This window comes from Hakea prostrata, chromosome 1, assembly GCF_041222555.1.
Source record: "Hakea prostrata isolate BN-2017 chromosome 1, UWA_Hpros_2, whole genome shotgun sequence".
Classification (NCBI taxonomy): Eukaryota; Viridiplantae; Streptophyta; class Magnoliopsida; order Proteales; family Proteaceae; genus Hakea; species Hakea prostrata.
The window spans coordinates 61,112,272-61,128,708 of record NC_142600.1 but is presented as its reverse complement, the minus strand read 5'-3'; the positions used below and the strand labels follow the sequence as shown (position 1 = coordinate 61,128,708).

The window sequence follows — 16,437 nt, the reverse complement described above, 5'->3', positions numbered from 1 at the left end:
ATTATATTTTTATACATTTTAAATGCTTGCTTTTTGCATGATATATGTGTTGCATTGTGATTGAAAAAATATATGTGGATCCCCATGGATCGATCTACAGACTCACGGGGTCGGAATAATTTTTGACCCAATAAAATAATTATTTGATTTTTTGAAATTTATTAAAATATGAATATAAAATATAAATAATTATGAAAAAGAAAAAAAATTAGGAATAAATAAGGAAAATGATTTTGAAAATTAGAGAAAATTATAGATATGGTAGAAAATACCTATATAATTATTTTCAAGTGCTTCTTGTATGGTTTCATTGTCGGTTTTGATATGGTAGCCTTTTCTTTTGTCGGAAAAAATTTAAATATTGTTTAAAATATTATATTGGTATTGTTTAATTGTTTATGAAATCATTTTTGTTGCAACAGACCAACAATTATCATGTCTAGCTGTGGGAGAGGAGCAGGTTCACAGGGCCAGGGACAGGGACAGACACAAGGAGCGGCGTCTGCAAGGAGGAGGAGGGCTGATCCTGCATGGCAGTATTGTGTTGCAATTGATGGCAACAAAAGTAAAACAAGATGCAACTTCTGTGATAAGTAGTTGAATTCAGGTGGCATAAGTAGGTTTAAGGCTCACATCACTGGTAGTTCAAAGGATGTGGCCACTTGCACTGAGGTGAATGCGGATATCATAAAGGCAGTTAGAGAGATGGAGAAAGACAATGGGAAGAAGAAACAAGAGAGGAGAAGGGTAAATGAAGCATTGGATGAGGCGGTGCAGGCACCATCATCTTACAGAGTTGATTCAGATTCTGATCAGGAGGTTGATCCCGTTGATTTGAGAGAGCGGGAGGAGAGGGATGTTAGACGGGCGATGGCTGAGAGTAGGGCGATACAGTACCAGGAGAAGGAGAGGGCCAGAGCTAGATTTATAGGAGCTGGTTCCTCTAGGCCTGTAGGGGCTGGAGCATCTGGATCAGGGGCTGGAGCATATGGATCTAGGGACAGGGGTGGTATACGTGGTATGTTCAGCCGATCACAAAGTTAGAGGGTCCCTTCTACGGCTGATGTACGGGGATCACGTCCACGTGACTATCCACAGAGGTCGGATCCTATCCTAGAGCAGGATCCTGATATTTTCAGAAATAAGGGGGCCAAGCAGCCCAAGATCACAGGTGCATGGAAAGGGATGGTGAAGAAAGTGAAGAAGGTAGTGTCGAAGTGGATGTACTACAATGCGGTTCCAGCACATACGGCACAGGGTCCTTATTATAGTAATATGATTGACACTATTGCAAAGGTAGGTCCTGGACATCCTGGTCCTACCCCTAATGAGGTGTTGACCACTTTCCTGGCTGAGGAGAAGGAGGAGCTGCAAGAGTACATCCGTAGTTTGAGAATATTTTGGGAGACATATGGATGCACCATTATGTGTCATGGATGGACCGGTCTGACAAGAAAATCTGTCATCAACTATATGGTGTATTGTGATCGGAAGACTGTGTTTCTAAAATCTGTGGATGCTACTAGGCATACAAAAGACCACAGGTATATTCTTGAACTTTTGCAGGATGTGATTGATGAAGTTGGGAAAGAGAATGTGGTGCAGATTGTCACCGAAAATGGCACCAACTTCAAGAAAGCCAGTGAGGTACTGATGAATACAGCTAGATATAACCTATATTGGACACCCTGCGCAGCTCATTGTATCGACCTCATGTTAAAGGACATCGGCAAGATCAATATTATCCAGAGCACAGTGGAGAGGGCCAAGCAGGTAACAAATTTCATTTACAATCATACTGTTGCTCTATATATGATGAGGCAGGCATGCGGTGGTGAGCTAGTGCGACCCAGTCCTACGAGATTTGCCACGAATTTCATCGCCCTCAACAGTATTCAGGAACGGAAGACGGGCTTGAGATCCATGTTTTCATCAGAGGAGTGGTTCTCATGGGTTGGATCAAAGTAAGTATTTTTTTTTATTTTTTTATCTATAGTCTCTACTATTTGATTTAACAAGTTGTTAACTTCTTAATTCTTATACATTTATACTATGAAATATGAATATTTAGTATGTAGTATTTATTACTAACTTAATGTGTTTGTGATAATTCAGTACTAGTAGTGGGCGCATCACACAGACGACAATCTCGTCTGATGAGTTTTGGAGGAATGTGAGAATTGTGCTGGAGACCTTATATCCTATAATAAAGGTCTTACGTATGGTTGATTCCTCCCTCAGGGGGCCCACTATGCTACACATATATGCAGCCCTGGAGCGAATGAAAACAGCAATCCAAAGAGCTAACCCCAGAGGTTTTGTTCCATACTTGAACATTGTTGATATTAGATGGATCGCTCATTTAATGCATCCGATGCATAGGGCGGGTAAGTAGTTAGTGTGGGTTACTACTTATTATTAATAATTTGTAACTTGTAGTAAATATTAATTATTTGACTGTGAGTTTATGAATTGTGCAGCCTATTATCTTAATCCAAAATATCAGTACACTGAAAATTTGGGATTGCGGTCAGACTTGCTCAGTGCCGTTATGAAGGTTATTGGGAAGTTAGAGCCAAACACAACGGTCCAATCAAATGCCATATGGAAGTTAGAACTTAGAAACTTAGAACTTAGTACTTGCTTTTTATTTGTGAAAGAATTTAGCTAACCATCAATACAAATTATTGCAGATAAAATACTTTAGAGATGCACTGGGGACCTTTGGTTCAGTTGCTGCTACTCAAAACCAACAAAATTATGATCCAGGTTAGATGCATGATTACATTTTACATATAAGTGATATAAGTAGGATTTTTGTTAAGAATTAAAGTATTAACTTGCATTATTTGTGATAATGCAGCTGAGTGGTGGATTCTATATGGGGGCGATGCAGAGAACCTCCAAAGAGTGGCAGTGTGAATCCTCTCCCAGACTTGCTCTGCCTCTGGGTGTGAGAGGAATTGGAGTACATTTGGGATGATTCACTCCTAGAGGAGGAATAGGTTGGGAAGTCAATGCCTGAATGACCTCGTGTTTTGTCACTACAACATGAGACTGAAGTTAGAGAATGGCCATTTAAACACTAACAGTGGGACAGACAAGGACATGCAGCTCGATGATATCTTCGAGGTCACTGCAGATGACCAACATCCACTCACGGATTGGTTGTTGGATAGGGGCGAGCCAGTGTTAGACCAGCCTGGAGGTAGGCCAGACCCAATCATTGCTCAAGTTGCGGGAGTTAATGTAGATGAGTACATGGCTTCTCAAGAGGGGCAAGTACATCAGGTGGCTGCCGCCAGAGTGGATGAGGATTGGATGGTGCAGCCTGGTACGCAATATGATGATCCAGATGACACCCTTGCTCCCAGTCCCAGTCATACTCGGAGGGATGATGATGACGACGGTGGTGGCGGTGGTGGTGGTAGTGGTGGTGGTGGAGGAGGAGTACAGGAGCGATATCATGTTCCATTATCAGAGGCACATGATCCCCCCAGAGATACACTGGAGAGACTTAGTACACACATGCCACCCAGGATGACGATCATGGTGGTGAGCTTTATCATGGTCGTCCTACGAGCTACAATCGGCCAAGGAGAGGGGAGTTTCAGGGAGGGAGCAGCAGCATATGCATGGCCAGCATGGGTATGGGTCGTATGGCTTTGGTTATAGTGACGATACTCGATCATATGGCTCATACAGCCATTTTGATCCAATGGATAGGTTGTCAGGAGTGATGGGGTCCATGACCTTGGAGGAGTCTGTAGGCTCCACACTTGCTTATGGCTATGGTGTCCCTTCTGCTTATGGACACGATGATATGTAGTCTAGGAGTTTGCACTATGGATGTAATGATGGATCTTCCATGAGCTTGGGTTCGCAGGAAGGCAGCACATATGGTGGTTGGGGTAATGATGTTTGGGGTTATCAGCATCAGGGTGTCCCGCTTATGCCTCCATTTGGCTCACAGAGAACTGCTATGTTGGAGGCAACATACAGATATCCTTTCGATGCTACGATGTCAATTGAAGAGCTCCGTTCACATTACCCCTTGAGGGGAGTAGTTTTACAGTCATGGATGATGAAAACTACAGAGGCCTGGTTTCCTTGTATGTCAACAACCATCAGCATGACATGTCTTGAAATGACTTCAAGAAAATAATGGAGCGGAAGTTTAATGTTGTAGCCTATGGGCCTCGTACCCAACTATCAACGGAGACAGAGCTGGAAGACATGGATCCACCAAGGCATAGTAGTTGGTATTGAGTAGTTGTATTTGTATTATTATATACTTGTATTTTTCTTACTAATAAAATAGTTTTGTGCTTATTTATGTTAGTTTAATTGTTTAAAATAAAGTTGTAAAATTACAGTTTTACCGGTATATACAGTCGATTATATGCCGATCAAGAACACCAATTTGGGTGAGTTTTTAGGCAAAACCAACCATTCCATTGTGTTTATTGGCATCAAATTAGGCTACCCACCAAATTTCAACTCATTTGGACCAAAAAAAACCATCGAAACAAGGGGGATAAATTTGCCGAATTGGGTGGCGAAATATCGCCGAAATTCCGGCAATATTTCGCCGTTTCGCCCAGTTCGCCACCAGGCGAATTGGGCAAAATGAACGAGATTTCGTTCCATGGGTGTAACTGTAACTGTGGGAGCCCAGCGAAACCAATGGGTGATACATCTTGTGGGCCCCAGTTGACAAATGGTTGTTGCGTACGCGCTAGATATTTTTTTGTACGCTCCATTATTCAAGACCTTGATTCAGTCTTGCCCATTTAATGCACAAGACTGTCATGCAAAACACTTTTGTCCGTCAGTCATGCACATGCCTGAAGCAATTTTGAATTATTCTCAAATTTGCAATATTGAGACTTGAATCTTCCTCTGACGGCTCAGCACCAAGGTCCGACATGTCGCTCCATGTCGCCGTGTCGGACTGTGGCGACTCTGGTGACATGTCACTCCATGTCTCCCGACATTTTGATAAAATCGGTGTCGAAAAGATGAGATAACATCGACAACAAAAACCCTTTTCGTTCTCCCTCTTTGCCTCCTATTCCTGTCGTTGGCTCTGTTTTTTATTTGGTATTTCAGGTTCTCCCTCTCTGTTGCTTTGTCAAATGCTTGATTTACAAAACGTTGAACATGGATCAATAGAATAGAAGTTCGCTTTAACGGTTCCCAGCAACTATGTTTTGATCCTTCGGTTCCTCTTTTTTTTGAAGGGGACATTTTGATCATCTCATAAAACATCTAAAATGGTGTTCGATTGCATCGAAGGGTTCTTTCCAATGATTTTGATTTTTCTGATGACCTCCATGGCTAGCTTCAGTGGATAAAACTTTGCCGAAGCTTGGCTTGAGAAAACCAGAGAAGTAACTTGTGGAAGACTCTCTGGAATGGCGACCAATAGATGAGTGGGAATGAGGAGGTGAACCCATGGAGCTAATCACCGGCGTTGAATGAATAGATCCATTCGTCTTCTCTCCATCATGCAAATCTCTAGATGGGCTCTGAGCATAATACACCAGCCGGTTCCTCAGTGGCGACCTCATTGGAGATGATGTCGCCATACTGGTAACCTCTGAGTTGGTCTTTGCACGCATTTTTGCTGCAACTGGCAAGCCGAAGACAATCACACAGAGACCTAAAGAGAGATGAGCAGATTAGACTTGAGGATTGAAACAACTGAGAAGATCTCTTCTCTATTTTCTCTGTGAATATCGATGTTTGCAACTCCAATCGACATTTTGGTAAAATCTCAACTGTCGGTGATATATCGCTGACTTTTGGTAAAATCGGTGTCGCTGGGGGGTATCGTGTCGCCCCCCAACGACACGGCGAAAAATTGCCCTGTGTCGGCAATAAAATCGCCGACACAAGGAACCGTGCTCAGCACATCTCAATTCTCAACACTTGTCATCCAGTTGAGTCGAGTTGAGTTGGAGGCACAGAATGAAAGAGTGCACCGTTGGCACCCCACTGGAAAAAATGTCAGGGGCATTAAATGCAAAGATGTTTTGATTACCGGAGATGACCCAAACTTACTCTCATTCGATAAATATCTTGACCCAGACCAAACATTCTACAATGTTGTCTGAAAGTTTGGCCTGAAGGGCAAATGATACGACGAAAATTGTACCGAACTGGCCGACCTGGTTTCACAGTCTTCGTCCTGGTTGGACCATGACCAGGGCCCACCAGGACCTAATGAAATAAACATAAGGGCGCCGTATTCCAGTTACTAATCTGGTATGGCCTCCCGAACATTGCGGTAGACAAAGCCGACTTGTAGAAGGCCTCTATCAGCAAAGCGGTGAAGGAATCATGCTGAGAATAGGTAACTGGTTATATCCCGAACGTTTAGGGAAAACCCCTAAGATCGGACGGCTACCGAAGGAGATCAAGAATACAATCAACGACTGAAGATTAGAGGTAATCTCTATATAAATCGAAGACGCACAACCTATCAAGTATCTGAATCTTTTCTCAATTACGCATTCATTGCTTTTATGCCCTGCATTTTGCCAGAGCCTTTGTGATCCGTCCAATTCTTGACTTAAGCATCGGAGGTGGCCTTCCGACCCCCCCCCCCCGGTAGGACCACGTCTAACTTTCTTTTGCAGAATACATCAAGAAGTCCGGCGGCTTAACAGAATTTGGACGCATCAGAGTCTAATGAAGGATTTGATTGAAACTGAACGTAGCACACTCAAAAACAAGATTCTTCCTTTTTCCTTCTATGAATATGATTCTTTTTCCCCTTTTTTCCTTTGTTGATCAACCTTCAACTCCACTAATTGCTCTAAGCAACTCCTTGTTGTTGAAGGAATCCAAATATTGAGATGATTTACTACAAGCATAGATCACAAATTTGAATCAGTATTTATCAGGATAATTTTTTTTACCAAAATTATTTAAATTCGAAGAGACTGCATCTAATGCTCATTTGCATGCGATATTAGGGTAAAATGATACAAAACAAATGCAAACATATAAAAATGTATCCAATTGATTATTCAAATAATATGCATAATTTAAAATAAACTTATCAACAAATGGAAGGAAAGAGTTAATTTCAAAGGCGAAGGATAGGATGACATCGATTGTTTACTCACATTAATTGCTCAGTACAAGAGTTATTGAGAGCTTAAGCAAGGATAAAGATCTACCAAGTGACCATTGTGCCTGATATGGAGAAATTATGATCAAACCGGGTTCATACCTGGTTCGACCCTCGACCCCGGTCAAGACAGAGGGAACCGACTCGCTCCCGAGCGAACCGGATCCAGAAGATGGCTTGCTGAGGAAGAAAACTTATTCAACTACAAGCATGCCCTAATCCGACTTATGGATTAGGTTAATTACCCTAATGATGGCAGACTCGAATTGACGGCTGCGGATAATCATTATCGAAGGGATAATCATCACATAACCTAAAGGTTATCTCAGGAGTCCTCTACTAGTCCAAACTAGTAGAAGTCTATTACTCAACGGATCTAACTGTTAAGATCCAACGACTACCCGAAGAAGGCTCAAGTGCATCCAACGAAGGAGATTCGAAGGTACACTCTATATAAACCTCACTACCATACGAGGTGAGGACGATCTGAAAACACACAATCTGAGACTTAGACTCAAATTCTGATACAGACTGAGACGTAAACTATCAGCGGCCTGCTATCTAGATCACCTTTCCCAGTTCTTTATTCCTTAGCTCTGTGCTTCTAACAGAGTCGTTTGTGATTAAGTTCATCAACTGACTTAGCCTTCGGAGGTGGACTCCCGACCCCCGCGGTCGGGCCACATCTGATGCTTTCGTTTTGCAGGTCATCACGAGGAGATCTAAGGGCTGAGCAGATTTTGGACGCATCATTTGGCGCCGTCTGTGGGAAACGACTTGAAAAGCCATGGTGACTAGATCAGCAGCCGCTGCTGCAACGCAATTCCGGTGTTCAGATCCCTGGAGCGAATAATCCAGATATTCCCCAGGGAAGCCAAAATCCTATCGAGGTAGATGGTGGTCAGGGAGGACGTAATCCTCCTGATACATTCCAAGATCAATTGGATCAGGTAAAGATTCAACTCTTGGAGGTGAGCCAAGCACTCCGCATGCTCACCAGAAGAGTGGTTTTACCACAAGAACCTGATCAACGCGATTCAGGGAGACGTGCATTGCCACGTGATCAGAGATTGGCTGAAGACCGGAATATCGGTCAGAATTTTCGTGAAGGAGACTGAGGACCTAGGAGGATTGACGATCAACCTAGGCAAGACGATCGGTTCGACAGACCGCAAGAGAGTACAACTGATTCAAATACAAGGTTGGATACAGGGGTAAGAACTCACTCACCGACTGTCAGAAGAACCGTTCTTGATGATCGAGCAGTTCGCGACGAGCGGAATGTTCGGGAAGGACGGGCTATTCGTGATGATCGAATAGCACGGGATGATCGTGTTAATAGAGGTCGTGATCATATCGATGAAGATCACCCGACCCAAATTGGTCAGGAACTGGCCAACATCAATGAGAAATTAGGGCAGTTGGCTGAGGGAAGAATAACTGAGGATATTTACTCAGTCATTCGGAAGACCCCCTTTGCCGAGCCAATTGCGGGATATCAGTTTCCCCATAACTTCCATTTGCCTACCTTTTCTACATTCGATGGCTCCAGAGATCCAACAGCTCACATCGGCTATTACCAACTGATCATGGCAGTTTCAGGTAATTCTGATGAAATTTTATGCAGGGTTTTTGGTTCATCTCTAACTGAAGCAGCACAAAAGTGGTTTTCGAACCTCCCCTCTGGAAGGATCGTAAACTTTGATGAATTGGCGCGCAAATTCATAGGGCGATTCCAGAGTGGAATACAGGTCAAAAAGACAGAGGAAACTTTGTTTACTGTCAGACAAGGAAAAAACGAATCAATCAGAGAGTTTCAGAAAAGATTCAACAAAGTAACGATGGAGATAGAAAATTTGGATGAGCAAGTAGCCAAAACTGCTCTATTTACAGGACTCACTAATCGGAAACTCCTAGAGTTATTACTACAGGATATGCCTGCGACTTATGCTGTGGGTTGGTGCCAGAAGCAGGCTGAAGTTATGGAGATTCTAGATGCGCGCCAATGAGATAATAAAGTCTCCAATAAGGAACTGAAGGCTCCTGAGCAGGAGCAGAAGCCAAAGAAAAATGTCCGTGATCGGGTTGGAAAATCTCAGGCTTGGCGCCAAAGGTCTCCCGGTAAAAGTGAGTACACTCCATTGAATGTTCCTCGGGCTGATATTTCACTACAACAAAAACCCCTTATAGCTACAGATAATTAGCTACGGTTTTTTTAACCGTAGCTACTAGTCTCTTCTAACTACAGTTTTTCCATATGTAGTAATATAAAATAGTTATTGCTACAACATGTAGCACCTGCACTAACAAATATATTTATAGATGTGCTTGTAAAAGTGTAACTAAAAAGTGTAGTAATTTGAACAACTTTTTACTACAGTATTCAAAACCGCATTAATATATTACCTCTAACTGCAAAAATATAACTACAGACAGGGGCGGACCTATGAAGGGGCCGAGGGGGGCCATGGCCCCCCACCGGATTTTTAAAATTTTTATATATTCCCTTAATTCCCTTGTTTTTTCCACTTTTTTCTCTTCCTATATGTGAAATGTCGCTATTTGGCCCCCCCCCCAATATTGAGAACAATTTTTAAAAGTAAAATAATGGGCACATATGTCATTCCTAATTAAAAACTAATTCCTTAATCCCTATTTATTCTCCCCACTATTCTCTCTTATCTTTTCTTTCTATTTATTCTCTTCTGTTTCTATAAACCTGGTTAAAGGAAATATTTGAAAAAACATTTTATTAGATATTCAAAAATCAAAATGTCATTCATAATTAGAAAGTAACTCTTCAATCCCTATTTATTCTCTTCTATATCCTCTATGCTCTCTCCTTTTTTTTCTTTTTATTTATTCTCTTCCGTTTTTTTCTTTCTATTTATTCTCTTCGCTTTCTATAAGCGTGGGTTAAGAAAATTTGGAAAAAAAATCTACTCCACAATTAAGTACTCTTTCTCTTTCTCAATTTATTTATCGTTTATCTTTTTCTCATTTTTTTTTATTTTTTTATTTGATTTTATATTATATGTTTCTTTGTTTCTTTTGCAATTTTTGTTATTTGATTTTGAATTGTGAATAAAATATCTATAGTTAATAGGTAACTAATTGCCATTGGTTTGCATCTATTACCTAAAAAAAAATTTTGATTTACATCTCCTATCAAAGAAAATATTTGCTTGCATCTAACTTTTTAGGGTTGAAGTCATGTGTATATATTTTTTTATATTGTTGCTTTAATTTTACCTATATTTTGTCCAAAAAAAAAACCATTATCAATAATTTACCTTTTTTTTTTCTTCAAATAAGTGTGGGCCCCACAAAATATATGTGGGTCTATTCTTTAATATAATAAAATAATTTAGATGTGAGATCTAAAATGAATATTATAAGGGCCCACATAATATGTGTGACAAAAAAGCATTAGTGCTTCCCTAACAGGAAGGTTATCTAGCTTTCGTTCTTCGCCCCCCCCCCAATATTTCATCCTGGGTCCGCCCCTGACTACAGATATCTATTATAGTAATTTAAAATATTTTTAACTATGATATTCAAAAATATAGGAATAAAAAGACACTGTAACTACGGAAACAAAACTACAACTAAAAAGTGTAGTAGTATATGGAACTTATTACTATGGAACTAAAGTGTAACAATGTCAACCTTTTTGGCTACTAAAATATAACTACAGTTATTTATTGTAGTAATTGAAAATATTTTTAACTACGATATTCAAAATTATAGTAATAAAAAGACACTGTAACTACAGAAACAAAACTACAACTAAAAAGTATAGTAATATATGGAACTTATTACTATAGAATTAAAAGTGTAACAATGTCAACTTTTTTTGCTACTAAAATATAACTACAGTTATTTATTGTAGTATTTTAAAATATTTTTAACTACGATATTCAAAACAATAGTAATAAAAAAAACATTATAACTATGGAAACAAAACTACAACTAAAAATTGTAACAAATATATGGAACTTATTACTAGGGAATTAAAAGTGTAACAATATCAACTTTTTTAGCTACTAAAACAGAACTACATTTTGGAATCGTGGTGATATAGTTTATATAATAGTTGTAATATTTAAATATGTAGTAACAAATTCTTTTTAGTTGCAGAAATAACTGCAGTTAAAAATCGTAGTAAGCATATTTTTTTGAAATGTCGCTCGATGTTTTGCAGTAGTTCGATGAAAAATCGACCCCCTATTTCGAAGGGTATTTGGGGTTATTTTGATCTGAAATTTGACGTGTAACATAGTTTGAGTCCAATAAACACATTGGGAGTATTATTTTGACATAAAACATTACCTAATCTAAAGTTTCTAATTGGCACATGTCCGACTATATGAGGGCAAAACTGAAAGTTTGGAAAATTCATATAAACTAATGTAAATATGCAAAGAGAACACATATACACATCTAGTAAAGAGATGTACTAAAGTTTACAAATCATTATACAATTATGTTGAGTATGGCTCATGCTTCACATATTGTTGCCAACGAACACGGGTCCAGCTCCCCAGTGAGCGGGCGGGGGTCTGGGGAGGCCGCCCCGGCGGGGTGTGGGGGCCGCGCCCCCGGAGCTCGTAGAGGTCCTATGTCACTTTGGTAAAAATTGAACAAAAAATCAGCAAAAAACGAATAAAATACTGTTATATATGGCGAATGTAGCGCTATATATCGACTTTTTGACGATATATTGCCGACATATATTAAATATCGTGTCGCTGGTACCATGATTGTACCATGCTTTTACCTAAGATTATATTTAAACAATCGGCATAAATCAATAAAATAAATTTCATAAAGGATAATAAAGGATACTTCTAAATAAAAGAATTCCCGCGCGCTATAGGTTTGATGTTCCCGCTAAAGTCCCTCTCACTTCCACTCCTCCGCTATACACTCATCCTCTCTCTCAAACCTAAACCCAGAAATCCTAGCTAAAGTCCCTCTCACGCACTTTTCTCAAGGAAGTTCGGGCTTGGCGATGGGATCTCTTTCACGGCTTTGAAACGGTAGAAGTGGAAGAACAAGAAGAAAGCTTGTTGCTGTTGCTGCATCATCTTCTCAATCACTGCTGGTGCATCATCTTCTCAATCGCTGCTGGTGCCTCATCTTCTCAATCCATAGGTATGTTTCCAACCGAAAATCTATCAGGGCCTTTACTGAATCTAGTCCATTAGACAGCAATAAACGCCATTAAACAGCATCTTGTCCTTCAATATTGGAAGGTTTTCAATCGCATTCTTCGAAAGGGGTTTTTACATCTTCAATCGAAGGGTTTTTGGCTCTTCAATCGAATGGGGGTTTTTTTCCTCTTCAATCGAATTGTCTTTTGCTTTCAGTCAAATTGTTTTTTGCTTTCAATCGAATGTGTTTTTTCCTCTTCAACCGAAGTGTTTTTTGCTTTCAATCGAATATGTTATTTCCTCTTCAATCGACATGATTTTTTTATTTTTTATATTTTTTATAATCGTTGTTCGTTAATCGAGAATTGTTCTCTGTTCATTTTTTTTCTTTCTGAACTGATGAATCAACACAACTCTGATGTGTTGTTTGTTTTTTCATGTTCGATCGCACGAGTCAGAATCTCATCGGTGGTTCCTCCATTTTCTGTAGATAGGATTGATCTCCTACCAATTCCAAATTTTGCAAGGTGAGTACCAATGGGTTCTACTGCTAGATGACTCAGTTTATGGACCCTGATTGGTCGTATATCTTGGTGGTTTGTAGTTCTCTGTGGTATTTAATCCCTGGTTTCAAATCTGATTTTGTATTTAGGGATTGGATTATGTTTTGAACACACCCACAGCTCTAAAACCTTATCTTTGTGTTATTTCACATGGTTCCTTCAAGACCCACAAATCTGATTTTGTATTTAGGGATTGTGATTTCTTGCTTCCTCTTTAAACCCCCTAATTGCTTTGAGGACTTATAATTTGAGTCAATAATGACTGTGGTTGAGAGACAGGGGAAGGTGCCATGCTTCAATTGTTTCATAAGCCATTATAATTTTATTAGTTGCTTTTATTTTAGTGTGGGTCTCATTGTAAGCTTGATAGTGTTTGTATCGGATGTATTTTTGAACTCTTTGTTTCTTTTCTCTTTTTCTTTGAATGAGAGTTTGTAATTTCGATCAATGAAAATGGATTTACTTTTTTGGTAATGGGTGTTTGCTAATTTTATACATCTTGTAAAATGTTATGCATTAACTTGTGAGAACAACAACCCGGTAGCAATACTCGAAAAATAGATATTCAAATTGTTCTTAAGGGGCAGCAAGTTGAGCTTCTGCAGAATTTTACCAGAAACAAGGAGCCAAAGGAGAGAGGGGTGGTGTACCAAGCCTGCATCACAATTTATGCAAGTCCAGTACTAGAATTAGGAGGAATGTGAGTTCAACTACCATATTAGTAAATGTTCTGTTTTTAAGTCATATTAAATATTAGTCTTTTTATCCTCTGGAAATGCATTCTTTGTTTGAAATATTGGCAAATTCAAATTTGTGTTGGATTCTTAACAACCACCCCCTTCCCCCAAGAAAAAAAAAAAAGAAAGCATTGGATAAAAGAACTCAGCCAATTCAGTTGGATAAGGCAGAGATGCCGGTGTGCTCTTGACCTGGAGGTGGGCGTTGAATTATCTGTTTTTTCTCAAGGATCCTAGGTGACCATGAGTTTTGTACAACATTTGATTGTGCATGTTACTCTTTTCGATATGTATCAACTCAATCACACTTAATTCAGAAGACTAAAAAAGGAAGGCTCTGATAAGGGGTTTGGTTGAGCAACTGAAAACCAAGGAACTGCTGAGGCAGGAGCAGGTTGTTACAATTTCGTGGATGAGTCTTCTGATGGCTTTAAGCCCTGGAGAAGTGCCCCCTGGGTTTCATGCTGCAGGGAGTAAAAATGATTCACACCTGTAGGGAGTATCCAGACCTACTAGATGAAGGAAACCTATCCGGATAAGGAAAGGTACCTGTAACAGGGGAAAGATTCCTAGAACATGGCAGTCATGTACTCATGAAGGCATTCCTTAGGCATCATGATGCAGATTCAAGATTCGGGTTGCAGTTCAGCAGGAAGAATACCAGAGCTTAGGTTGAGTTCTGGATTGGAACGGTTTCCTGGTCCAGTTTCCAGAATTGGTTCTCCAATTGTTGGGTTGGATTAGGATGTTCTTTGTTCATTGTATTATTATTATGTCTTGTGTTCTACTTTTTTTAAACCCCAGACCAGTTTTTAAGTCCTATTCAGTTTAGACCTTCTACTTGGTGTGGACAGGACTATAGGAGGAGGTTCCAACTTTGTTTTGATTTCCATTTTTCATATTTTTTTTCTAGAGTTGAATCTAATTGGCTCTACAATATCCTAAGACAAGTTTGAATCAATCTTATCAGTCCTTAAATACATGTAGAAGGCTAGGCATTCACCACAATCTTTTTTTTTTGGATGAATACTCCCCACAATTCAGTTGAATGGAATTGGCTTTTGCCCCTAGTTCTGTGAGATTCAGACCAACAGTTTGATGCAAGGTGAATCAAAGCCTTGATGGAATTTCCAGGCTAAATTCAGGTGGGAAAACTGAATGACTTCTCTCTCTTCTTTTCTTCCTTGAATCAAATCTGATCAGGAGAAGATGTAGTGGAGTGCTGTTTGTTTTCTGTTACTCATCCTTCTCCTAAGTTTACTTCTAGTTTTCTTTTTTCAAAAGCTCACCTTTTCATTGATTTCAGTCATATTTCAAGTCTGATTTCTAAAGCTCTCTCTATTTCAAAAAGTTCTGAAATTTGATATCAGATGAATATATCTCCTGTATTTTCTGAGTCTGTTTTCTACAGAATTGTTTTCTCTTGCTATACTGTACATCGTGCAAATTTTCAATACTTGCAGAGTGCTTTCTACGCTCTTTTCATGTACGTGATTGATATGATTGCATAAACCCCTGCTTTCAGTAAATCTGCTTTGTGTTGGTTAGATTACAGGGGCAGTTTTGGTGGATCATATTTTTCTTTCGGTTGTTCTCTAATACTTCTCTTTTCCATGTGTGTTTTTGTTGTGGGTTTGAATGCTTATTTGTTTTGCATAGGGTCATAATGTCCTTATATGAATAAGGTAGTTATAAGATATGTTACTGATATCTAATCTTTGGTGTGTAAAAGGTTCTCAGTCAAGACAAGACATCCTTGCTTTATAGTCTTGTATTTGGGGAGGGAGTGGTTAATGATGCAACCTCTATCGTACTTTTTAATGCAGTTTTTTTTAAACTCAATTTTTGTGGTTGAATTAAGTTTGAAGGTTGGAGATGAAGTGTTTTACAATTCAAACCTCATCCATAGTTCATATACCTGAGCAAAATCTTGAATTACAAGATTCAGAAATTAGAAGCCATTGAAACGAATTTTCAGTTTAGATCTAATATGATTAGTAAGTGGTGTATGTACTAGATAATTAGGGTTTCATTCAACCCTATTGAAAATTAGGACCACTAATCATCCATACAAGTGAACTGCTGTCACACTAATTATATATTCTAGTTTTTGTCATTTGCTAGCTAGGCACAAGATGCTTGCAGTTCATATGTAAGATATCACAGTAGATGTTCTTGGAAGAGGTTTGCCCTGTTTCCAAATGGAGGGGGACTTATGTAAAATGTCCGTAATATATTTATGAATTTTATATTTCAAATCATTAAATCTGAATTAGATAATTGCAGATGGACAACAAGGCAGTAAGGGTGGAGTGTGCTATAGGAATGGTGCTTATTAGGTTTCAAGATTCTTTTATAATAATTCATTTCTTATTTATCATTTTTGCTTGTAGAGTCGTAGTACAAGAAACAAGAGTAATCGCAAAAATCAAGGTTCACCACATACTGCAGGTCAGAAGAGTTTTGCACGAATTCGCCATGAAAAGGTAATATTTGAAAAGCTAACTATAGAACTCTTACATTTATATATTTATAAATATTATAGTATCAAATATTTAACTGTGATATTTACAATGTTAAAACAGCTGAAAGAAACTGGAGTACAACTAGACCGTGCTGGTTTGTACATAATCATTCATGAACATGCAGATGGACATCCAGTTGATGAGATTGCACAAAAAACAATTGTATATTTTCCTTTATTTTTTATTTATGTTTAAATCAAAATACGAGTCAGCTAATTTTTTTTTCCAAATAAAATCAAGCATAATAAATGTGTATGATATGTATATTTTATATGTTAATTGTAGGAAAAAATCAAGGAAAAGGAATCAGAAATT

At 39.0% G+C, this 16,437-nt stretch overlaps 1 protein-coding gene across 1 annotated transcript; it reads left to right on the top strand.

The window, feature by feature from the left end:
• The first annotated feature begins 1,185 nt into the window (after nt 1–1,185).
• On the top strand, nt 1,186–2,922 carry LOC149029280 (uncharacterized). The gene is made up of 5 exons (XM_089142761.1): nt 1,186–1,943; nt 2,116–2,387; nt 2,481–2,557; nt 2,694–2,769; nt 2,864–2,922. The coding sequence occupies exons 1-5, from the start codon at nt 1,186–1,188 to the stop codon at nt 2,920–2,922; spliced, it is 1,242 nt and encodes a 413-aa protein (XP_088998887.1).
• The last annotated feature ends 13,515 nt before the right edge of the window (nt 2,923–16,437 follow it).

Coding starts and splice junctions, on each gene's coding strand:
- LOC149029280 (XM_089142761.1), top strand. CDS start 1,186: ATGGTGAAGAAAGTGAAGAAGGTAGTGTCGAAGTGGATGTACTACAAT. Junction 2,388..2,480: donor GCATCCGATGCATAGGGCGG/GTAAGTAGTTAG, acceptor TGAATTGTGCAG/CCTATTATCTTAATCCAAAA. Junction 2,558..2,693: donor TGCTCAGTGCCGTTATGAAG/GTTATTGGGAAG, acceptor AAATTATTGCAG/ATAAAATACTTTAGAGATGC.